Here is a 19,664-nt window from a genome sequence, read left to right as displayed (position 1 = left end):
CTGGGGTGCCTTGTCCTGCCAGGCACACCCAGTTCCTGCCTTCCTCTGTGGCTACTGGCACTTCCTTCCTGTGTCCGCAGAGGTGGTTAGGGGGATGCTCCCAGGCAGCGAGTGCCTTGCAGCCTGTCTGAGAAGGGTGTGTGCAGGGTGGTGGGGAGGGTGCTGGCTCTGCTGGGGGCTGCGGGCTGGTGCCTGAGCTCACTGACGTTGTGTTTGTCTCCCAGGGTGCTGGCTGGGTGCTGGGGACAGGCTGCAGCCTTACAGGGGCAGCACGGACAGGGCGGGGCTGTGCTGCCATCACCTTCCTGAGCGTGGGTGTCGCCGCAGGGCCACAGCTGATCTGCGGAAGCCAAGTGTGGCTGCATCCTGGTAACGGAACTAAACGTCCCGGTGTGCTGCGTTCTCATCATGTTCTCCGCAGTCTCCCAACACGATGGTACCAGCTGCTGTGGTAAAACTGGATCGAAGCCTGGCTTAAAAAAGGCTTTGCCAGCTGTTGCAATGCCTTGGGCGCAAGCCCTTGCTTATCACAGGCAAAATGATTCCACGTCTCTGTTTCCCGTGGGACAAGGGGAGGAGAACGGATTCTGCAATGACGATGGGAACATGCAGGAGCCCCTGGGTCCAGGGGTGCCTGGGGATAAAGCCGTAAGGACACGCAGAGTTCTGGGTGAGTGCAGAGCCAGCCCTGTGGCCTGTAGGGAGGGAACACTGTCCCTGTGGCGGTGTCACCCCACGAGGACTGGGGCTGGCAAGTGTGAGGCTTCTTCCAGCTGTCTGGAAAGGGCTTGTCTTCTGCTTGGTCCTCATTGGGTGGTCTGTAGCAGCCCCCCACCCCATCTCCATCTGTCGGCAGCTCTCCTGCTGCAGGCTGTCCCTTGGGGGGTCCCTCCTGTGTTCCCCAGGGAGCTTGTGTGGGGGGTGGCAGGGATGCCAAGGCTGTGCCTGCTCTGGGACAGTGCCATCCTCACTGTGAGTGGCTTTTTCCTTCTCCAGGCCAGTGCTGTGCACTCCATCCAGCATGGGCCCTGGTGCTGGCTGTGCTCGTGGTTCTGGTGCTGGCTTTGGCTGTGGCTCTTGCTGTAGTATCAGGTAAGGGAGGAGCAGCTGCCCTTGCAGATGCGGCCCCTTCCCCTCCAGGCTGGGGCAAGTGTGGGTGCATGAGGCCCAGGCTGGTGGGGGGAGCATGGTGGGGCCAGGCCCTCAGGCTGGCTGTGCTCCTGCCCTGTGCCAGGGGTCCTGGGGAGGAGCAGGGACACCCCCAGCCGTGCTGTGGGGCAGGCTGTTAAGCCCTGGGGTGTCTGCTCCCTGTAGGTCCCTGGCAGCAAATTGAGGATCCCTGTGGGGGGAGCCTGGGACTGTTTCCTTCCCTGCGCTATGGAGCTGTGTCCCCTGGTCCCTGTGGAGCGGAATCCTCTGACCTTCTCCCCTTCCCTTTCCAGCAGGAAGGTGTGAAGAGAATGCAGGTCTGCCTGTGGCTCAGGTGCTGCCGTGTCCCGACGACTGGGTTGGGTACCGCAATGTCTGCTACTACCTCTCAAAGGAGGAGGGGAGCTGGGAGTGGAGCCGCAAGCAGTGCTCCTTGCGTGGGTCCTCACTGGCTGTGCTCAAGAGGGACTGGGAAATGGTGAGTGAGGGGCTGTTGTGGCTGCGTGGGGGTGAAAGGGGGGGAGTCTGGGTTGGGGGCAGTAGCTGGGGTTGGTGCTGGGCAGGCAAGAGGTGCCTGTAGGGACAGAGATGCAGCTCTGCCCTGGGGCCTTGGAGGGAGGTGTGGGGTGCAGCGGGGAGCCCAGGCTATGTCTGCCCACCCGTGGTGCTCAGCTGGGCCCTGAGCAGAGCTCTGGCAGAGCAGAGCAACACTGTTGGGTGGGAGCTGCTGCCATCCCCTGGCCGGTGGCAGCGGTGCGGGGCTGGGGCTGCCTGCGAGGCCAGCAGGGACCAGCGTGGGGCTGGCAGCAGCTCCTGACTGTTGGCTTCTCTCTTTCCTCCCCAGGAGTTTCTCTTGCGTGTCAAGGGCAACATTGATTACTGGCTTGGGCTGCGGAGACAAGGCGAGCACTTGGAGTGGGTGGACGGCAGCAGCTTCAATGACACGTGAGTCCCATCGCGACCCGGTGCCGTGGGGTGACCGTCCTGCAGTGGGATGGGCAGGGGCCTGGTGGGCCATGTCTTGCTGGGACTGTCCCTTGCAGGCAGCCCTTGTCTCCTCAAGCACCAGGAGACAACCGCTAACCTGATGTTACCAGTGGTGTCTTTCCTTCTTGTTGCAGGATCCAGGTGCGGGGCCAAGAACCTTGTCTGTTCCTTAATGACCGTGACCTCAGGAGTTCAAGCTGCTCACAGAACCGGCCATATCTCTGCAGCAAGCCCCAAGCTCTGATGGGAACCAAGGGTTTGGTAGCGGGGGAGGAGCGGGGTTGACATTAGCCAACTGGCCAAAGCTGAGCCCATCAGTGATGGTGGTAGCGCCTCTGGGATCACATATTTAAGAAGGGGAGGAAAAAAACTGCTGTGCAACAGTGGCTGGGAGAGAGACACCAAGAGAGAGGCAACTCTGCAGACACCAAGAGAGAGGCAACTCTGCAGACACCAAGAGAGAGGCAACTCTGCAGACACCAAGAGAGAGGCAACTCTGCAGACACCAAGAGAGAGGCAACTCTGCAGACACCAAGAGAGAGGCAACTCTGCAGACACCAAGAGAGAGGCAACTCTGCAGACACCAAGAGAGAGGCAACTCTGCAGACACCAAGGCCAGTGGAGAAGGAGGCCAGGAGGTGCTCCAGGTGCCAGAGCAGAGATTCCCCTGCAGCCTGTGCTGAAGACCATGGTGAGGCAGGCTGTCTTGGAGAGCCATGGCACCAGGCCATGGCTCTCCAAGTGCCAACCAAGTGCCAACCATGTGCCAACTCAGTGCCAACCATGGCACTGAGAAGAAGCTCTTGTGCTCTCCACCTGGCAGCCCATGGAGAGCCATGGGTGGAGCAGATGATACCCACCTGCAGCCCCTGGAGGACCTCCTGCCGGAGGAGGTGGGTGCACCCTGAAGGACCCATGGTGGACAATTTTGCAGAGGACCCCATGCTGGAGCAGAGGAAGAGTGTGAGGAGGAGGAAGGAGGAGGAGTGGAGACAACATGTGATGGACTGACTGCAACCCCCATTCCCCTCCCCCTGTGCCGCTGGGGGGGAGGAGGTAGAGAAATTGGGTGTGAAAGTGAGCCCAGGAAGAAGGGAGGGGTGGGGGCAAGGGCTTTTAAGGTTTGGTTTCATTTCTTGTTACCCTGCTGTGATTTGATTGGCAATAAAGTACATTAATTTCCCTGAGTGGAGTCTTTTTTGCCAGTGGAGGGAGGTAGAGTGATGATAGAGCAGCTGGGTGGGCACCTGGTGGCCAGCAAAGTTCAACCCACCACAGCCACCCAGAAGGGTGCTGAGATGGTCTCCTCCTCTGAGGCCACGCAGAGAGGTGCTGGCCAGATGGTCTTGTGCTGTGAGGCCACAGAGCTGTGCACTGAGAAGAAGGCTTCCTGTTCTGGTGCAACACCGGTGGTCGCTGAGGTCTCTGGACTGGCACCACACAAATGGGCACTGAGAAGAAGCTCTTGTGCTCTGAGGCCATGCAGATGGACACTGAGAAGGTCTCCTGCTCTGAGGTGATCCAGTCCCTGAGAAGAAGCTCTTGTTCTCTGAGGCCATGCAGATGGGCCCTTAGAAAGTCTCCTCCTCTGGTGCAACATAGTCACTGAGGTCTCTTGCACTGGCACCATGCAAATGGGCACTGAGAAGCTCTCCTATTCTGAGGCCATGCAGCTGGGTGCTGAGAAGAAGCTCTTGTGCTCTCAGGCCATGCACATGGACACTGAGGAGGTCTCCTGCTCTGGTGCCAAGGAGACGTGCACTGATAAGAAGCTCTTGTTCTCTGAGGCCATGCAGATGGGCCCTGAGAAAGTCTCTTCCTCTGGTGCAACACAGTCAATGAGGTCTCTTGCACTGGCACCATGCAAATGGGCACTGAGAAGCTCTCCTGCTCTTAGGCCATGTAGGTGAGTGCTGAGAAATGAGAAGAGACTACTTGGCAGGGGCCTCCAGTGATCATCTCATCCAGCTGCCTGACTGCTTCAGGGCTGCCCACAATTGTATTAAGGGCCTTGTCCAAATGTCTCTCAAACCCTGCCAGGCTGGGGGCATCAACCGCCTCTCCAGGAAGCCTCTTGGTAAAGAACTGCTTCCTCATGTCCAGTCTGAACCTCCCCTGGTGCAGCTCTGAACCATTCCCAGGCATCCTGTCCCTGGGATCCCAGGGAGAAGAGATCAGCACCTCCCTGTCTGCATCCCCTCCTCAGGTGGCCCCTCAGCCTCCTCCTCTCCAAACTAGGCAAGCCCAAAGTCCTCAGCTGCTGCTCAGAGGACATGCCTTCCAGCCCTGGCACCAGCTTGGTTGCCCTCCTCTGGAGGAGTTCAGGGCCCTTCAGGTCCTTTTCAAATGGTGGGGCCTGGCAGTGCACACAGTGCTGCAGGAGCAGCTGCGCTGATGCTGAATCCAGTGGGACAATGCCCTCTCTTGACCAGCTGATGATGCCATGTTTGATGCACCAGGACCAGGGATGGGGACACCCCAGGATGCAGTTTGCCCTCCTGGCTGCCAGGACACACTGCTGACTCCTGTTGAGCCTGCTGCTGACCAGCACGCCCGTAAACTCAACCGTTTCATGATCCCTGTGGCCAAGACAGCCACCGACCCTGACGTCTCCAACAAGGCCTTCTCCCTTCACACAGAACAAGTCTCGAGGGACATCTCTCCTAGTTGGGTCACTGAGTGCTTGTGACAAGAAGTCCTCTTCCACAGACTCCAGGCATTTCCCAGACCTGCTTGTCCCAGCAGTATGGCATTCCCAGCTGATGCCTGGGACGTTGAAGTCTCCGTAAGGCCAAGGGCGACCGATCCAGAGGTCTCTCCTAATTGCCCGTGGAATAACTCATCGGTGCTGTCACCCTGGCTGGGTGATGGGCAGCGGACACCCACTGTGCCCTCTGCTTTGCCTTCCATCTCCCTAATGCTTCTGAGTGGTGCAGCTGACACGCCAGAAGGATGGGATGTCATCCAGAGGCACCTGGACAAGCTGGAGAAGTGGGCCTGTGTGAACTTCATGAGGTTCCACAAGGCCAAGTGCAGGGTCCTACACCTGGGTCGGGACATTCCTTGCTTTCAATACAGGCTGGGGGATGATGTGATTGAGAGCAGCCCTGCGGAAAAGGACTTGGGGGTACTGATGGACGAAAAGCTGGACATGAGCCAGGAACGTGCGCTCGCAGCCCAGAAGGCCAACTGTATCCTGGGCTGCATCCAAAGAAGCGTGGCCAGCAGGTCGAGGGAGGGGATTCTGCCCCTCTACTCTGCTCTGGTGAGACCCCACCTGGAGTACTGCATCCAGTTCTGGAGCCCTCAGGACAAGAAGGACATGGAGGTGTTGGAGCGGGTCCAGAGGAGGGCCATGAAAATGATGCGAGGGATGGAGCACCTCTCCTACGAGGACAGACTGACAGAGTTGGGGTTGTTCAGCCTGGAGAAGAGAAGGCTGTGGGGAGACCTTCTAGCAGCCTTCCAGTACTTCAAGGGGGCCTATAGGAAAGACGGGGACAGACATTTTAGCAGGGCCTGTTGTGACAGGACAAGCAGCAATGGTTTTAAACTAAGGGCGGGCAGATTTGACTGGATTTAAGAAAGAAATTTTTTACAATGAGGGTGGTGAGGCCATGGAACAGGTTGCCCAGAGAGGTAGTGGAGGCCCCATGCCTGGAAACATTCAAGGTCACATTGGATGGGGCTCTGAGCAACCTGATCTAGTTGAAGATGTCCCTGCTCTTGCAGGGGCCTTGGACTAGATGGTCCCTTCCAATCCAAAGCATTCTCCGATTCTATGATAAGCCTCACCCAGAGGCTCTCGACCACGTCATCCCCAGCTATAAGGGCTGTGCGGCCAAACCTCTCTCTTCTATGCAGTGCAACTCCTCCACCTCACCTGCCCTGCCTACCCCTCCTGAAGAGCTGATGGCCCTCCATCCCAGCAGTCCAGGCATGTCTCCTGCTCTGAGACCTTGCAAAGGGGCACTGAGAAGGTAGTCACCTGCTCTGAGGCCACGCAGACAGGCCTTGAGAAGGTCTCCGACTCTGAGGCCACGCAGACGGGTGCTGAGAAGGTATGTCTGCTATTGTTGTCTCACAAACGGAGTTCGTTACCCGGTGTGCAACACCCAATACGTGCACGGAGCCGAGATACCGATTTATTTCTGGTTTTGTGCAAGACCGGATGCTAGGTGGTAGCTCCACAAAATGACAGAGGCAGAGGTAGGAGCCAGGGTAGCAACCCTGGGTCTATCCCCGTTGCAAGTCATGTTACATGCAGTCAGTTACATCTACCAAAGGAAACTGCCTGGAAAGCACAATTTTCTTTATTGACTGCAAAGCAACAGGAGAATATCAACATCCCAGAGGAAATCCTGGACGCTGTCATACCTACAGTATGGGCAACCAAGAGACCGGGAAGAGCAAAAAATGCTGTACCGGTAAAACTTGAATTGAAACCCAGAGCACAACCGGTAAGAAAAAGACAAGATCCTATTAAGTTGGAAGCTAGAATAGGTTTGGAACCATTGATAAATGCCTTTATTCAGTGTGGACTATTAAGAGAATGCCAGTCTGAATATAATACTCCAATTTTGCCGGTCAGGAAGCCCCAAAGACAGGAGTATCGGTTGGTAGAGGATTTCAGAGAAATTAACTGGATTACAGCTGATGTGCATCTGGTAGTAGTTCCAAATCCATACACTCTGTTATCATCAATACCTGAGAATAATGTTTATTTTACAGTACTGGGTTTGAAGGATGCTTTCTTTTGTATACCTCGGGAAGAGGAAAGTCAGGAATTGTTTGCGTTCGAAGGGGAAAGTCCAGCCACCGGAAGAAAAGTCCAACTCTGCTGGACCGTGCTACCCCAGGGATGTAAGAATAGCCCTACCTCGTTCGGTAACGTACTAGCTAAAGAACTGGAAGACTGGCAAGGTGAGCATCCTTCTCTTACTTTACTACAGTATGTAGATGATATACTCATAGGGACTGCCTCGGAACAAGAATGCAAAAGAGCCACCATCAATCTGTTAAACTTCTTGGGACTTGCTGGATACAGAGTATCACAAAAGAAAGCTCAGATTGGGCAAAGCCACTGTGGAATACCCAGGTTTTGAAGTTTCACAGGGCAAAAGACCTGTTAATACATCAGCACAGAAGGCGGAGATGGTTGCCGGAAACAGAGCGCTGGAATTGTCTGAAAATAGGAGAGTAAACATGTATTCGGACTCAAAATACGCCTTTGGAGTGGGACATGCCCGTGGAGCCGTATGGAAAGAAAGAGGACTGTTACCTTCCCAAGGAACTCCAATTCAACATGGAAAGGCAATTTTAGAGGTATTACAGGCCGTTCTCGAGCCAAAGGAGGCGTCTGTAATACACTGTAAAGCCCATGAGAAAGGACAAACAGATATCATTAGTGGAAATCGAAAAGCTGACGAGACAGCACAAAGGCCAGCTTTGACAGATTCTAAGGTGGGGGCTTTAATTCCGACTGGAAGAATTTTACTGGAGCCCCCAACATGTTCAGAAAAGGACAATCAATTAGCAAAACTTCTACACTGTGCCAAAACCCAGGATGGATGGCGGACAAGTGATACTGGAGAAATAATAGTCACTGCCCCACGACTGAGGGAATTAATAAAGAGGACTCATCAAGAAACCCATATGGGAGCAGATGCAGTAAACGCAGACATCAGACGATATGCCATAGGACCAAGGATGCAAAAATTAGCTCATGCTATTGTAAAGCAGTGCTCGATATGTTCCAAGAACAACCCAAAGATACAGAGGAGACCTCCTCCGGGACCGGTGAAAGGGGGACAAACTCCAGGGGAGTACTGGCAAACAGATTTCTCTGAGTTACCTAGGTGTAATCAAATTAAATACTTATTGATATTGGTAGGTACCTTTTCGGGACGGCCAGAAGCTTTCCCATGCCGAACCAACAAAGCTAGAGAGGTAGTCAGAGTACTGTTGAAAGAAAGAATCCCTAGATTCGGCATCCCTGAAGGAATGGCCTCACATAATGGGCCCCGTTTTATTGCTAAAATTGTACAAGAGGTTGCTAAGTTTTTACAGTTTGATTGGAATTTCCAGACCGCTTGGAGACCGCAGTCCGGAGGGAAAGTAGAGCGGATGAATCAAACTTTAAAGGGACAAATTTCAAAATTATGCCAGGAAAGCCAAATGAAATGGATAGAAGGTCTACCTATAGCATTGCTAAGAATCAGGATTACCCCTAGAGTTAGGGAAGGGGTTAGTCCTTTTGAAATTCGGTATGGTAAACTGTATCCTGCGAATAAATTAACAGGCAGGAGTGATCAAACGCATGTCAGTGGAGACCAAATACTGACTGAATACCTGCTGTCGTTGGGGCGTACTTTGTCTTCCCTTCACAGGTACCTGAATGAGAGAACCCCCGTTCCACTAGACGCTCCAGTACATTCCTTTCAACAGGGAGACCAAGTCTACGTCCGAACCTGGAAAGACGAACCTTTGAAAGAACGTTGGAAGGGACCATATTTGGTATTGCTAATTACTCCCACAGCTATCAAAGTAGAAGGAATAGATTCTGGGATTCACTACACACGGGTGAAAACCTCCCCTCCGGAAGAGCGGACATCGAGAGAAACAGCACCGTTGAAATTGAAGCTGACTCGGAATTAAATGAACTGCACTTGGACTGAGATAGAATCCATAGCCCATATAGGTTGTGTTGAAAGGGAATTATTGTTGTATTTTCTTATAATATTAGGAACAATAACATTATTATCATATCTTTGCATGTCTAGGTGTGTTACTACAATGCACCTGCAAGTGCTGCTTAGCATTAGCTAAGCACTCTGAGGAGAAAGTGAGACTTATCTAAGGACTGTTCTTAGGTAGTCTCAAAGAGGGGAATTGTAGTCAATCAGGATCTGGTGGAAGGCCAGGACTTAGGGAAAGTTGATAGGGGGGATTCTGACCGGAACGTGGACCGTCTAATCAAAATTATTGTCCTTGGGAAGTGAAACACATCCTGGAGCAATAGGTAAGCGAATTAAGATGTTTTGGGAACAATCTGAAGCTACTAGCAGAAGTGTGATAAGAAGCCCCCTCACGTGAACTATCCTCATACTAAAAGTCCCACCCCTTGAGCTGAAGACCCTGGCCCAAGCAGAGACCCCTCACCTTTGGGCGTGCGCAGAATATTAAAGTAGTACTGTAGCTTTAAGAATAAGACGAGAAAATGTAGACCGATAGAAAGCTGCTTTGTGTAATTACTTATGCATACGTATAACTAGACTGTATAAACCTTGTACCTGCATGAACGAGCGGTGTGCTAGCTTTGTGGAGCTCCCACCCAGCACCCGGGCTGGCGCAAAACTTGACATAAACTGGTATCTCGGCTCTGTGTGCGTATCGGGTGTTGCACTCCGGGTAATGAACTCCGTTTGTGAGACAACAGCAGTGTCTGCCGGGGCGCAGATCTCCCCAGGGGACCCCAGCTCGTGCAGTCGTCCCCGCTCCAGCACGGCCACCCGCTGCGCCCACGTGGCCAGGGCCACCTGCCCCGTCACCAGCAGCACCGCACGGCGGCCCCGCTGGCTCCGAAGATCTCCTGCTCCACCTGTGGTGGGTGGCATCGTCAGTGGGGACCCGCCCGGGTGTGGGGACCCAGGGGACATGGGGACCAAGGGGACATGCCGGGGTCCTGGCATGTTAAACCACAACATCCCCACATATCCCCCACAGCTGGGGACGTGGTGGGAACATGTGGGGATGTTGTGGGTTCAGCCGGCAGGCAGCTAACCCCCACAGCTGTTGGTGACTCGCCCCAACTAGTGGGACAGGGGAGAGAATAGGGGAAAAGCGCAAAATTCATGGCTGGAGGTAAAGACAGTTTAACAGGACAGAAAAGGAAGGGAAAAGTATTATAATAATAATAATAATAATGCTAAAAGAATATACAAAAGCAGTGATGCACAATGAAATCCAAACCACAGCAGGATGCCAGCTATGAGGAAGAAAATTAACTCCATCCCAGCCGAAACCAGGACAACCGGGCACGGGAGGTGCTGGGCAGGAGCACTGCCAGGCACGAGAGCTGCCAGGCGGGAGCGATGCCGGGCACGAGGGACACCGGGCACAAGCGATGCCAGGCACGAGGGGCACCGGGCACAAGGGGCGCCAGGCACGAGCGCTGCTGGGCACGAGGGGCACTGGGTGCAAGTGGCGCCAGGTCTAAGTGATGCTGGGCATGAGGGACACCGGGTGCGAGGGACACCGGGCACAAGCGATGCCAGGCACGAGGGGCACCGGGCACAAGGGGCGCCAGGCACGAGCGCTGCTGGGCACGAGGGGCACTGGGTGCAAGTGGCGCCAGGTCTAAGTGATGCTGGGCATGAGGGACACCGGGTGCGAGGGACACCGGGCACAGGCAGTGCTGGACAGGAGTGATACCGAGCACGAGGGACACTGGGAACAAGCAAGGCTGGGCACAAGGGACACTGGGCATGAGGGCTCCCAGCCACCCTGTCCCCCAGCCCAAGGGGGTCCTGGCTGCCCTGTCCCAGCCCCACGGTGCTTGGGATCCTGTGTCCCAGAGGCAGGGGGGGCTTCTGGCCACCCTGGCCCAGCGCATCCCCACCCCCCCAGTGCCCAGGACCCCACCCCAGGACTGGCTGCCCTGTCCCAGCCCCTCACCGTCACCATGGCAGTCGAGACCCCCAGAACCAGAGGGGCTCTCACCCACATGTCCCAGCCCCTTGCCCTCCCCATGGTGCTCAAGCCCCCCATCCCAGAGCCAGAGGGGCTCCCCCCACCCCATCCCATCTCCTTGTCGTCCGAGCCAGCATTCAGCCCCTCGCTGTCCCAGGGTGCCGTGGGGCTGGGTGCCAGCCCAGCCACGCCCTGCGTGTGGGGGGAGTCTGCATCATGGCTTGACATGACACCCCGGGTGCTGGACGGGGGGCAGCCCTCGAGCCGGTGCCCGATCCCCCCATCCCTCACATGGGGCTGGAGTGGGGGGCGCTGCCATGGGATCTGTGCCCCACTGAAGGCCCAGGGCTGCAGCAGCCCCTCAGCCGCGTCTCCCTGGTCGTGTTTCAGGGGCGCACACGGTGCAGCGCATGTACGGCTGTGACCTCCTGGAGGACGGTAGCACCAGGGGGTATCGGCAGGACGCCTACGACGGGAGGGACTTCATCGCCTTCGACATGGACACGATGACGTTCACTGCGGCGGACGCGGCAGCACAAATCACCGAGAGGAAGTGGGTGGAGGCCGGGACTGTTGCTGAGAGTCTGAAGCATTAGCTGGAGAACACCTGCATCGAGTGGCTGAGGAAATACGTGAGCTATGGGCAGGCCGTGCTGGAGAGGAAGGGTAAGAGTGTGTCGGGGACCCTGGGGACCGGCCGGCGCGGGTGTGTGTGCCGGCCCTCACCACCACCCCCTCCCCAGAGCCCCCCACGGTCTGAGTGTTGGGGAAGGAGGCCCACGGGATCCTGACCTTGTACTGCCGCGCCTACGGCTTCTACCCACGTCGCATCACCGTCAGCTGGCTGAAGGATGGCGAGGTCAGGGACCAGGACACCGAGTGGGGCAGCGTCGCACCCAACAGCAACGGCACCTACTACACCTGGGCCTCCATCGAGGCTCGCCCAGAGGAGAAGGACATGTACCGGTGCCGTGTGGAGCACGCCAGCCTGCCCGAGCCCATCCTCTTTGCGTGGGGTGAGCCCGGTGGCCTTGGGCACGTGGAGCGGTGGGCTGGGGTGGTTCCCCTTCCCCGCCTCACGGCCCTGCTCTCCCTGCTCAGAGCCGGAGTCCAACCTGCTCATCATCGTGCTGGCGGTGGCTGTTGCTGTCCTGGCCGTCATCGCCATCATCGCTGGATTCGCCTTCTGGAAGTACAGATCGGGTAGAGCATTGGGGCCGGCGAGTAAGAAGGCTGTGGAAGGAATGCAGGGCCTGGGGGCCCAGGAGGGGCTGCTCACCGCCTAACCGCTTGACGAGGGGCCGGCACGTGGCTGGATGCGGCCCCTGCCCTCTCTCCGGCTGGACGCAGAGGGGTGCCGGAGGAGGCTGGGAGCTGCCTGCAGAGAGAGCTTGTCACGCTGCGCCTGCCTACCCCCGGCTACGCTGGTGGCTCCTCTGGCTGGGTGAAATTCCTCTTTTCTGATGCTTTTAAAATTGGGCGCTGCCATTATTACTCTTCTTTTTTTTTAATTTTGAGGTTGTAACTGATTTCTTCTCTGTGTGTACATTTCGGGGCGCAGACAATAAATGCTGGTCCCCACCCTCCGGCGGGCTGTGCCTCCTCTCCCTGTGCCTGGGCTGCTCTCGCAGCCTCGGGTCGAGGGCTGGACTGGTTTTGGCTGGATAGAGTTGATTTTCTTCCTAGCAGCCCAGCATGGTGCGGTGTTTAGGATTTGTGGCTGAGATGGTGGAGCGCACAGGCTGGAACTAGAAGGTGGGAAGCCCAGCAGTGGGATGCATTGCTAGGGACTGTGGGATTGATGGGTCAGAAGATGGGCAGCCACCTGCCACCTCTGGAGGTGGCTCTTCATGAGTGCAAAGACAAAGTATCCTCTCAAGGAAGATCCTGTAACGCAGTGAGGTAAGTGGTCTACCAGAGAGGAGGATATCCAGTATCTGAGGGCATTCGTGGTGGTCTACAGTGACCCGGACAATAATCGTGCCCCCAAAGATCGGGATGGCATCCAGCACACACGGTCTCTATGGCAGATGTTTGTACGGAGCACACCGACGTGCGCCAGAAACCCAGCCGTGGCGGATTGGGCAGACACGGAGGCACCAGCTGTCCGTGGACTGGTGTGCCAGCGCCAGCGATTCAAGGAGAACTTCTGTTCCCCCTTGCCACCATGGGTCTTTGTCTCAGCTGTGGCCAGACTGTTCCCCAAGGTCCGGCCGCTGGAAGAGAAGGTGGAGAATCTCCCTCCTTGCGCCTACAGGCCAGCATCTCAGCTACCAGGAGCCTGCTCAGCGGAATGGGGACCATGGGCAAATGCCACCTCGTAGGGCTCTCTGTGTGCCCATGGAGGGGACACGTGGCAGTGTGCTGGTGCACCCACCCCGGTGCTGCAAGCCCACGTGCAAGAATTGTGGGCAAGAACAGCGGCTAAAAAGGGACCATGCAGGAAGATTCCTGCTCCGGTGGCCGTCAAGCAATTCCCCAGGCACAGTAGATGGGCTGAGGACACGGCTCCTCCTTCTCATCCTGATCCAGTGGACAGATGTCCACGTGGGGTCGAACCTCACGCCCAGCACCACGGAAAGAGCGTGTCAGACTGTAGTAGGATCGTACCTGTGACTAGTCCTTGCAGCGTAGCCTGGACAAGAGAGGCAGGGTCTCCTCTCGGGGTGAAAAGGCTTCTGCTTTGCAATTGCAGCAGTCGGGTAACGAATGCTCTGATCAGGACTAGGGGTCCTGCCTCCGGCTGGGCAGAAGAAAGGGACAAACGGATGCGATGGCCTGGCACATCAGACCCATGGAAGTATCAGGCCCTGCTGGACACTGGTGCACAGTGACCCCTAATGGCATCGGGGTACAAGGGGACAGGACACATCTGGATTTCCAGAGTGACGGGGGGATCCCAATTGCCACGGTGGGAGCTGAGGGGAGCCCAATGGGAAACAAGTGGGAGAAGTGACCAGTCCAGAGGCTCTGTGTATCCTTGGCATTGAGTTGAAAGTAGGATGCTTCAAGGAAGTGAAGATGCTTCAAGGATCCAAAGGGGCACCAGTGGGCCGCTGTAGATAAGGAGATGTATCACACAGCAGTGTGACAGGAGACACAGCAAGTCCCCTGGCGCAACTTGAAGCGGTTTCCTCTCATCTGATCTCTCCTCGAACACTTCCAATGATGGAGCATCCACACCTTCTCCGGGCAACCTGTTCCAGCCTCTCACCATCCTCATCGTAAAACATTTCTTACGTCCAATCTCGATCTCCCCTCTTGCCGTTTCCAACCATGGCCCTTGTCCTGTCACTACAGGCCTTGGTACAAAGTCTCTCTCCATCTTTTGTCCTTCAAGGAAGCTGCCCAAGTCCAAGCCACCCAGCTGGCCCTAGAGATTGCTGCCTGAGAAATGTGGCCAGTGCTCTGCCTCTGGACTGACTCCTTGAGGGTGGCCAATGCCCCGTAGGGGTGGCTACAGCAATGGTCACAGAGGTAGCCCCTCTGGGCTGCTGGGTTATGGCAGCAGGACCTTGCTGCCTGGGTAGAGCCCCTGGGTGTAAAGGTCCATCGTGTCGATGTCCAAGAGCCATGCCCCTGGAGAACATCAACGCACGGAGCAGGTAGACCAGGCGGCAAAAATTGTTGGTTCAGGTAGACCTGGACTGGGCCTGTTGTTGTGAGGTGTTCACAGCTCAATGGGCCCATGTAACACCAGGGGAGAGACACAATGTACGGGTGGGCCCACGATGGAGGGGTGGACCTCACCACTGCAGCCATCGCACAGGTCATTCATCAACATGAACGATGCACCGGAATGGAGCGAGTGGAGCCTCTCGGGTATAAAGGACAGTGGCTGCAATATCACGCGGGGGAGGCTGGCAGATTAATTATATCACACCGAGGCAAGCACCGCCTGCTTCCCATGGCAGCAGTGACAACCAGAGGGCGAGACCCTGCAGCCACGCCAGGCGGCTCTCCCCAGCTCCCGCAACCCAGCCGGCTCCTCTCCAAACCAGTTCTGCTTTATTTTGTACAAGAGTCCGTCCCGATAGGAGCAGCCCCCTCCTCCTGCCCAACTGCCGGGGCAGGAGCCGGCCGTCACTCCCCGTAGCCCACCCCCGGGTTCTCTGGCTGCCCCGTGCCTGGAGAGCGCTGCAGCAGGCGGCTGTAGGGCCCACGGCAGCTCCGCAGCTCGGCGGGCGTCCCCATTTCGACCACGGTGCCACGTTCCAGCACCACGACACGGTCAGCCGCCTCCAGCATCCGTGGGCAGTGGGTAATGAGCAGCACCGTCCGGGCCCCACTACTCCGCACCCACTGCTGCAGCTGCAGGAGATGCCAGCACCCATCAGCATCTGCCGTGGAGGCGGGACACCCCCACCCCAGCGTCTCCCTCCGCTCACCGCCACCTCGCCCTCCCCATCCAGCGCACTGGTGGCTTCATCGAGGATGAGGACGGTGGGTCGCCGCACCAGGGCCCGGGCAATGGCAATGCGCTGCTTCTCCCCTGCTGAGAGCTGCCCCCCTTTCTCCCCGACATCTGTGGGACGAAAGGCCAGGGGGATGAGCGGGACCTAGGTGCCTAGGTCCCCCCCCCAATCCCCCAGCACTCACCGGTGTCGAAGCCCTGGTCCAGTGCTGAGATGAAGCCCAGGGCGCCAGCAGCGGCAGCAGCTGCCCTCACTTCTTTCTCCCCGCAGTCCTTCAGCCCGAAGATGATGTTGTCTCGGATGGTACCAGAGAAAAGCACGGGCTCCTGCCCCACCAACGCCACCTGCCCCCAGGCGCAGGCTGAGACCGGGCACCGCTTGGTGCAGTTGTGCTGCCCGCCTGCCTGCCCACTGCTGCCCTCACCTGGCGGTGCAGGTAGTGGTGCTCATAGTCCCGCAGCGGCACCCCATCCAGCAGCACCTCCCCAGCCCCAGGCTCGTAGAATCGCACCAGCAGCCCCGCACAGGTGCTTTTCCCGCTGCCATTGAGTCCTGCCAACGCCGTCACCTCGCCAGGGTGCAGCTCAAAGGAGACATCCTGGGGGGGGGGGGGGGGGAGGGGGCAGGGGTGGGATGCAGCAGTGGTGGTGGGTGCTCAGGGACAGCCCTGTCCCCTCCTTGGCCACCCCTGCGCTGCCACCCCCCCTCCCGGCTCTACCTGCAGGACGAGGTGCTCAGCGCACATGGGGTAGGCAAAGGAGACGTGCTGGAAGGTGACGTGGCCCCGCAGCGTGGCAGGTGCCCACGTGCCCCCGGTGTCCCCAGTGGGTTCCCGGTCCAGGTACTCAAAGACCTTGCGGCCGGCTGCCGCTTTGCTCAGCAAGTCACCATGGCCAAAGACCAGCGTCTGCACAGGACAGAGCTGCTGGCACCGGGGATGGGGACAGACAGACACAGGGCGGGGGGACACACATTGCGTGGTCTTACCTGCACGTGGAGGCCGACTTTAGCCTGGTAGAGGAGGAAGGTGACAAGGCTGCCAGTGGTGATGGTCCCCTCGCGGAGCTGCCAGTGCCCATGCCAGAGCACCAGCACCTGCACAGCCAGCTGCACTGCCTGCAGGGACGGGGGTCAGCGGGTGGGGCTGGGGAGGGGTGTGCCCAGATGCCAGGGTCCCTCCTGTGCCCGCCTCACCCGCCAGACAAGGGTGAAGAGTGCCCACTCCACATCTATCTGGTCCTTCAACTCCAGCATCTTGGCCAGTGCCCGGCTGTGGCGGCGCTCCTCCTCCTCCTCGCCGGCAAAGGTCCGCACCGTCTCGATGGAGGAGATGGCCTCCTGCACCACCGCCGCTGTGTTGGCCGTGGCATCCAGCTTGGCTTGCTGCAGTACCTGGGTGGGGGCAGCCATATTCAGCGCCCGCGGGGCAGCAACAGGTCAACCCCACCAGCCTGGCTGTGCCAGCCCATCTCCACCATCCCATCCAAACCAGCTCCAAACCTCTGCCCCCCACCCCACGGTCCCCACACCACTGTCCCCATCCCTGCCAACCCCATCCCACCATCCCCACTATCCTGTCCCCATCCCATCATCCCATCCCCACTGTCCCCTCCAGTCCCCGCTGCCCCCATCCCATCCCCACTGTCCCATCCTGTGTCTCCATCCCACCCCCTCGTCCCCATCCAACCATCCCATCCCCACCATCCCATCCTGTCTTCCTGTCCTCATCCCACCATCTTGCCCCCCCACTCCCATTATCCCATCCCCACCATCCCCATCCTGCCACCCCATCCCCACCGTCCCATCCTACCACCACCATTCTCATCCCCACCATCCCATTCCTCTGGTCCCCATCCCCTCCTCACCGTCTCTATCCTGTCCCCACCATCCCATTCCCACCATCCCATTCCCCTGGTCCCCAGCCAGCCATCCCATCCCCACCAACCCCTCCCATCCGATCTCCCTGTCTTCATCCCACCATCCCATCCCATCCTGTCCCCATCCCATCCTGTTCCAACCATCCCACCCCACCAGTCCCCATCCCACCATCCCATACTCACCATCCCATCTCATCCCCACTGTCCCATCCCATCTCTCTGTCCTCATCCCACCATCCTGTTCCCACTGTCCCATCCTGTCCCCACCGTCCTGTCCCGTTCCCACCATTGCATCTCCCTGGTCCTCATCCTGCCATCCCGTCCCCACCATTCCCATTCCCACCATCTCATCTCCCTAGTCTTCATCCCACCATGCCATGCCATCTCCCTGATGCCCCTTCCACCATCCCATTCTCCTAGTCTCCATCTTGTCCCATCCTGTCCCCACCATCACCTGGTACCGGGCATCGTAGACCTTGCGCATGGTGATGATGAGGGGCACCTCCAGCAGCGCCAACAGCGTCAGGTGGGGCGAGAGCCCCACCATGAAACCACCCAACCCCAACACCGTCACCAAGCTCCGCAACGCCACGTTGACGCTGCTTGGCACCGCGTTACACAGCAAGGGCACGTCATTGGCCAACCGGGCGGACAGGTCGGCTGTGGGGATGGTGAGGGGTCAGTGGTGAGGTTGGGGGTCCTGGGGTGGAGGAAGCGGGGGGGGTGATGGGAAGTCCCCTACCTGCTGGTGTCCCCTGGAAGAAGGCCAGATCCTGGAGCATCAGGTGGGAGAAGAGCCGGTGGCAGGTGCTCAATTTGAGCCGGGCTTGCGCCAAGGTGAAGAGACCCCCGCGGCAGCCGGCAAACAGTGAGCTGGGGGGGGGACAGACGCAGGGACCCCCCGTCAGCCCGGCCGTGGGGAACAGACGGATGGACGAGGGGGACACAGGGACCCCCACCTGCCCAAATCGGTGGCGAGGACCAGGCCGATGGTGAAGGTGGTGGGTCCGTCCCCCTGCCGGATGGCATCCAGGGCTTTGCCAGTGCAATACGGCCCCGCAGTCTCACCTGGACAGGCACCGGTGTGTGGGGGGGTGTTCAGTGCGGGGGGCAGTGGCAATGCCAGGACCCCCCCACACACCCTCACATCTGCCATCACTCACCCAGCACGGCCAACACCAGGAAGAGGAAGGCAGCGCCAAGGACGGGCCACTCGGCCCACGCCAGCGCCAGCAGCCGCCCCACAGCCACCGGTGACTTGGTGCCCATGGCCGCGCCGGGTGCCGGCACTGCCCAAGCCAGCAGCACTGCGGTGGTTGCGCCATGGGTCAAGGCCAACCAAGCCGGTGCAGCCGTGGCCAGCAGCGCCGGTGCGGCACCATACGGCACCAGGAGGCTCCGGAGCGTGAGGAAGGTGGGGGGGGTGAGGCTGAGCACGACGGCAGCTCCCCGGGGACCCCCCGGCGCCAGCAGCCGCCCGGCCGCGATAAATGCCAGCAGCCGCAGTCCAGCCTCCAGCCAGGCAGCTGCCAGGCCCAACCACGCCAGTGCCGGGGCCAGCACCGGGACCAGCTGGGCCAGCGCCGCCAGCACCACCAGGTCAACCAGGAGCAGGAGGCAGGCCAGGCGGACAATGGAGAGCAGCGCCATGGCTGAGGGTGCTGACCAGTGCTCCCAGTGCTGCTCCCCCCGGCTGCGTTCAGCACCCTAGGGAATTCACCAGTCAATACCAGTGTTCCCAGTCCAGCCCCCCAGTCCCATCCTGGATCCCCAAAACCCTGCCCAGCACCCTACAGAACTCACCAGTGCTCCCAGTCCAGCCCCCTCAGCTCCCCTGGACCCCACCCAGCACCCTAGGGAACTCAACCAGTCAACACCAGTGCTCCCAGTCTACCCTCCCAGTCCCAGCCTGGATTCCCAAGACTCTGCCCAGCACCCTGGGACTCACCCAGTCAATACCAGTCCTCCCAGTCCAGCCCACTCAGCTCCCCTGGACCGCACCCAGCACCCCAGAGCATGCACCAGTGCTCCCAGTACAGCCCCCCCAGTCCCAGCCTAGACCCCCAAGACCCTGCCCGGCATCCTGGGGCTCACCCAGTCAATACCAGTCCAGCCCCCTCAGCTCCCCTGGACCCCACCCAGCACCCTAGGGAACTCACCAGTCAACACCAGTGCTCCCCGTACAGCCCCCCAGTAGCCCCAGTCCCACCCGGTGCTTCCCAGCACGACCCCGCCGCGCCGCCTTTCGGTTTCACTTTCACTGCCCCGCCCCCTCCGCCCGTCGCCCCGCCCATGGCCCCGCCCATCGCCAGCCTCATCTACCCTCTCCCTGCCCGCCCCGCCCCTATGCCCCGCCCCTCCCGCCCTCTGCCCCGCCCCTCCCGCCCTCTGCCCCGCCCCTCCCGCCCTCTGCCCCGCCCCTCCCGCCCTCTGCGTCCCCCCCGATCCCTTCCCGCGCCAAACTGCTCCAGCTCGATCTGCCCGGCAACTGATGACGCTGCCGCCTCGGGGCCAATCAGCGCCGCCCGCCCGGCTCTTGCCCCTC

General features: G+C 58.9%; 2 protein-coding genes and 1 pseudogene across 5 annotated transcripts; 2 read left to right on the top strand and 1 right to left on the bottom strand.

Moving 5' to 3' along the window:
- The first annotated feature begins 207 nt into the window (after window positions 1–207).
- On the top strand, window positions 208–2,512 carry LOC142404160 (C-type lectin domain family 2 member D-like). Its single transcript, XM_075490613.1, has 5 exons — window positions 208–670; window positions 997–1,092; window positions 1,443–1,627; window positions 1,994–2,094; window positions 2,271–2,512. Exons 1-5 carry the CDS (start codon window positions 409–411, stop codon window positions 2,419–2,421), a joined length of 795 nt encoding a protein of 264 aa, XP_075346728.1. The 5' UTR covers window positions 208–408; the 3' UTR covers window positions 2,422–2,512.
- Window positions 2,513–11,197: 8,685 nt separating this feature from the next.
- On the top strand, window positions 11,198–12,414 carry LOC142404146 (class I histocompatibility antigen, F10 alpha chain-like; annotated as a pseudogene).
- A 2,249-nt stretch (window positions 12,415–14,663) lies between these two features.
- Window positions 14,664–19,355, bottom strand: TAP2 (transporter 2, ATP binding cassette subfamily B member). 4 transcript variants are annotated; one of them, XM_075490591.1, is made up of 12 exons: window positions 19,279–19,355; window positions 18,283–18,826; window positions 18,079–18,187; window positions 17,862–17,992; window positions 17,574–17,779; window positions 16,437–16,634; window positions 16,230–16,358; window positions 15,961–16,149; window positions 15,667–15,840; window positions 15,427–15,586; window positions 15,216–15,352; window positions 14,664–15,138 (listed from the first exon to the last, which is right to left on the bottom strand). In XM_075490591.1, the coding sequence occupies exons 2-12, from the start codon at window positions 18,767–18,769 to the stop codon at window positions 14,911–14,913; spliced, it is 2,148 nt and encodes a 715-aa protein (XP_075346706.1). In that variant the 5' UTR covers window positions 18,770–18,826; window positions 19,279–19,355; the 3' UTR covers window positions 14,664–14,910. The 4 variants fall into 4 exon arrangements, with proteins under 4 accessions (XP_075346706.1, XP_075346707.1, XP_075346708.1 ...); XM_075490592.1 differs by lacking the exon at window positions 19,279–19,355 and adding an exon at window positions 18,987–19,005; XM_075490593.1 differs by lacking the exon at window positions 15,961–16,149.
- Between the last annotated feature and the right edge of the window lie 309 nt (window positions 19,356–19,664).

This window comes from Mycteria americana, unplaced genomic scaffold, assembly GCF_035582795.1.
Source record: "Mycteria americana isolate JAX WOST 10 ecotype Jacksonville Zoo and Gardens unplaced genomic scaffold, USCA_MyAme_1.0 Scaffold_79, whole genome shotgun sequence".
Lineage (NCBI taxonomy): Eukaryota > Metazoa > Chordata > Aves > Ciconiiformes > Ciconiidae > Mycteria > Mycteria americana.
This window is presented reverse-complemented; position numbering and strand designations above follow the sequence as displayed.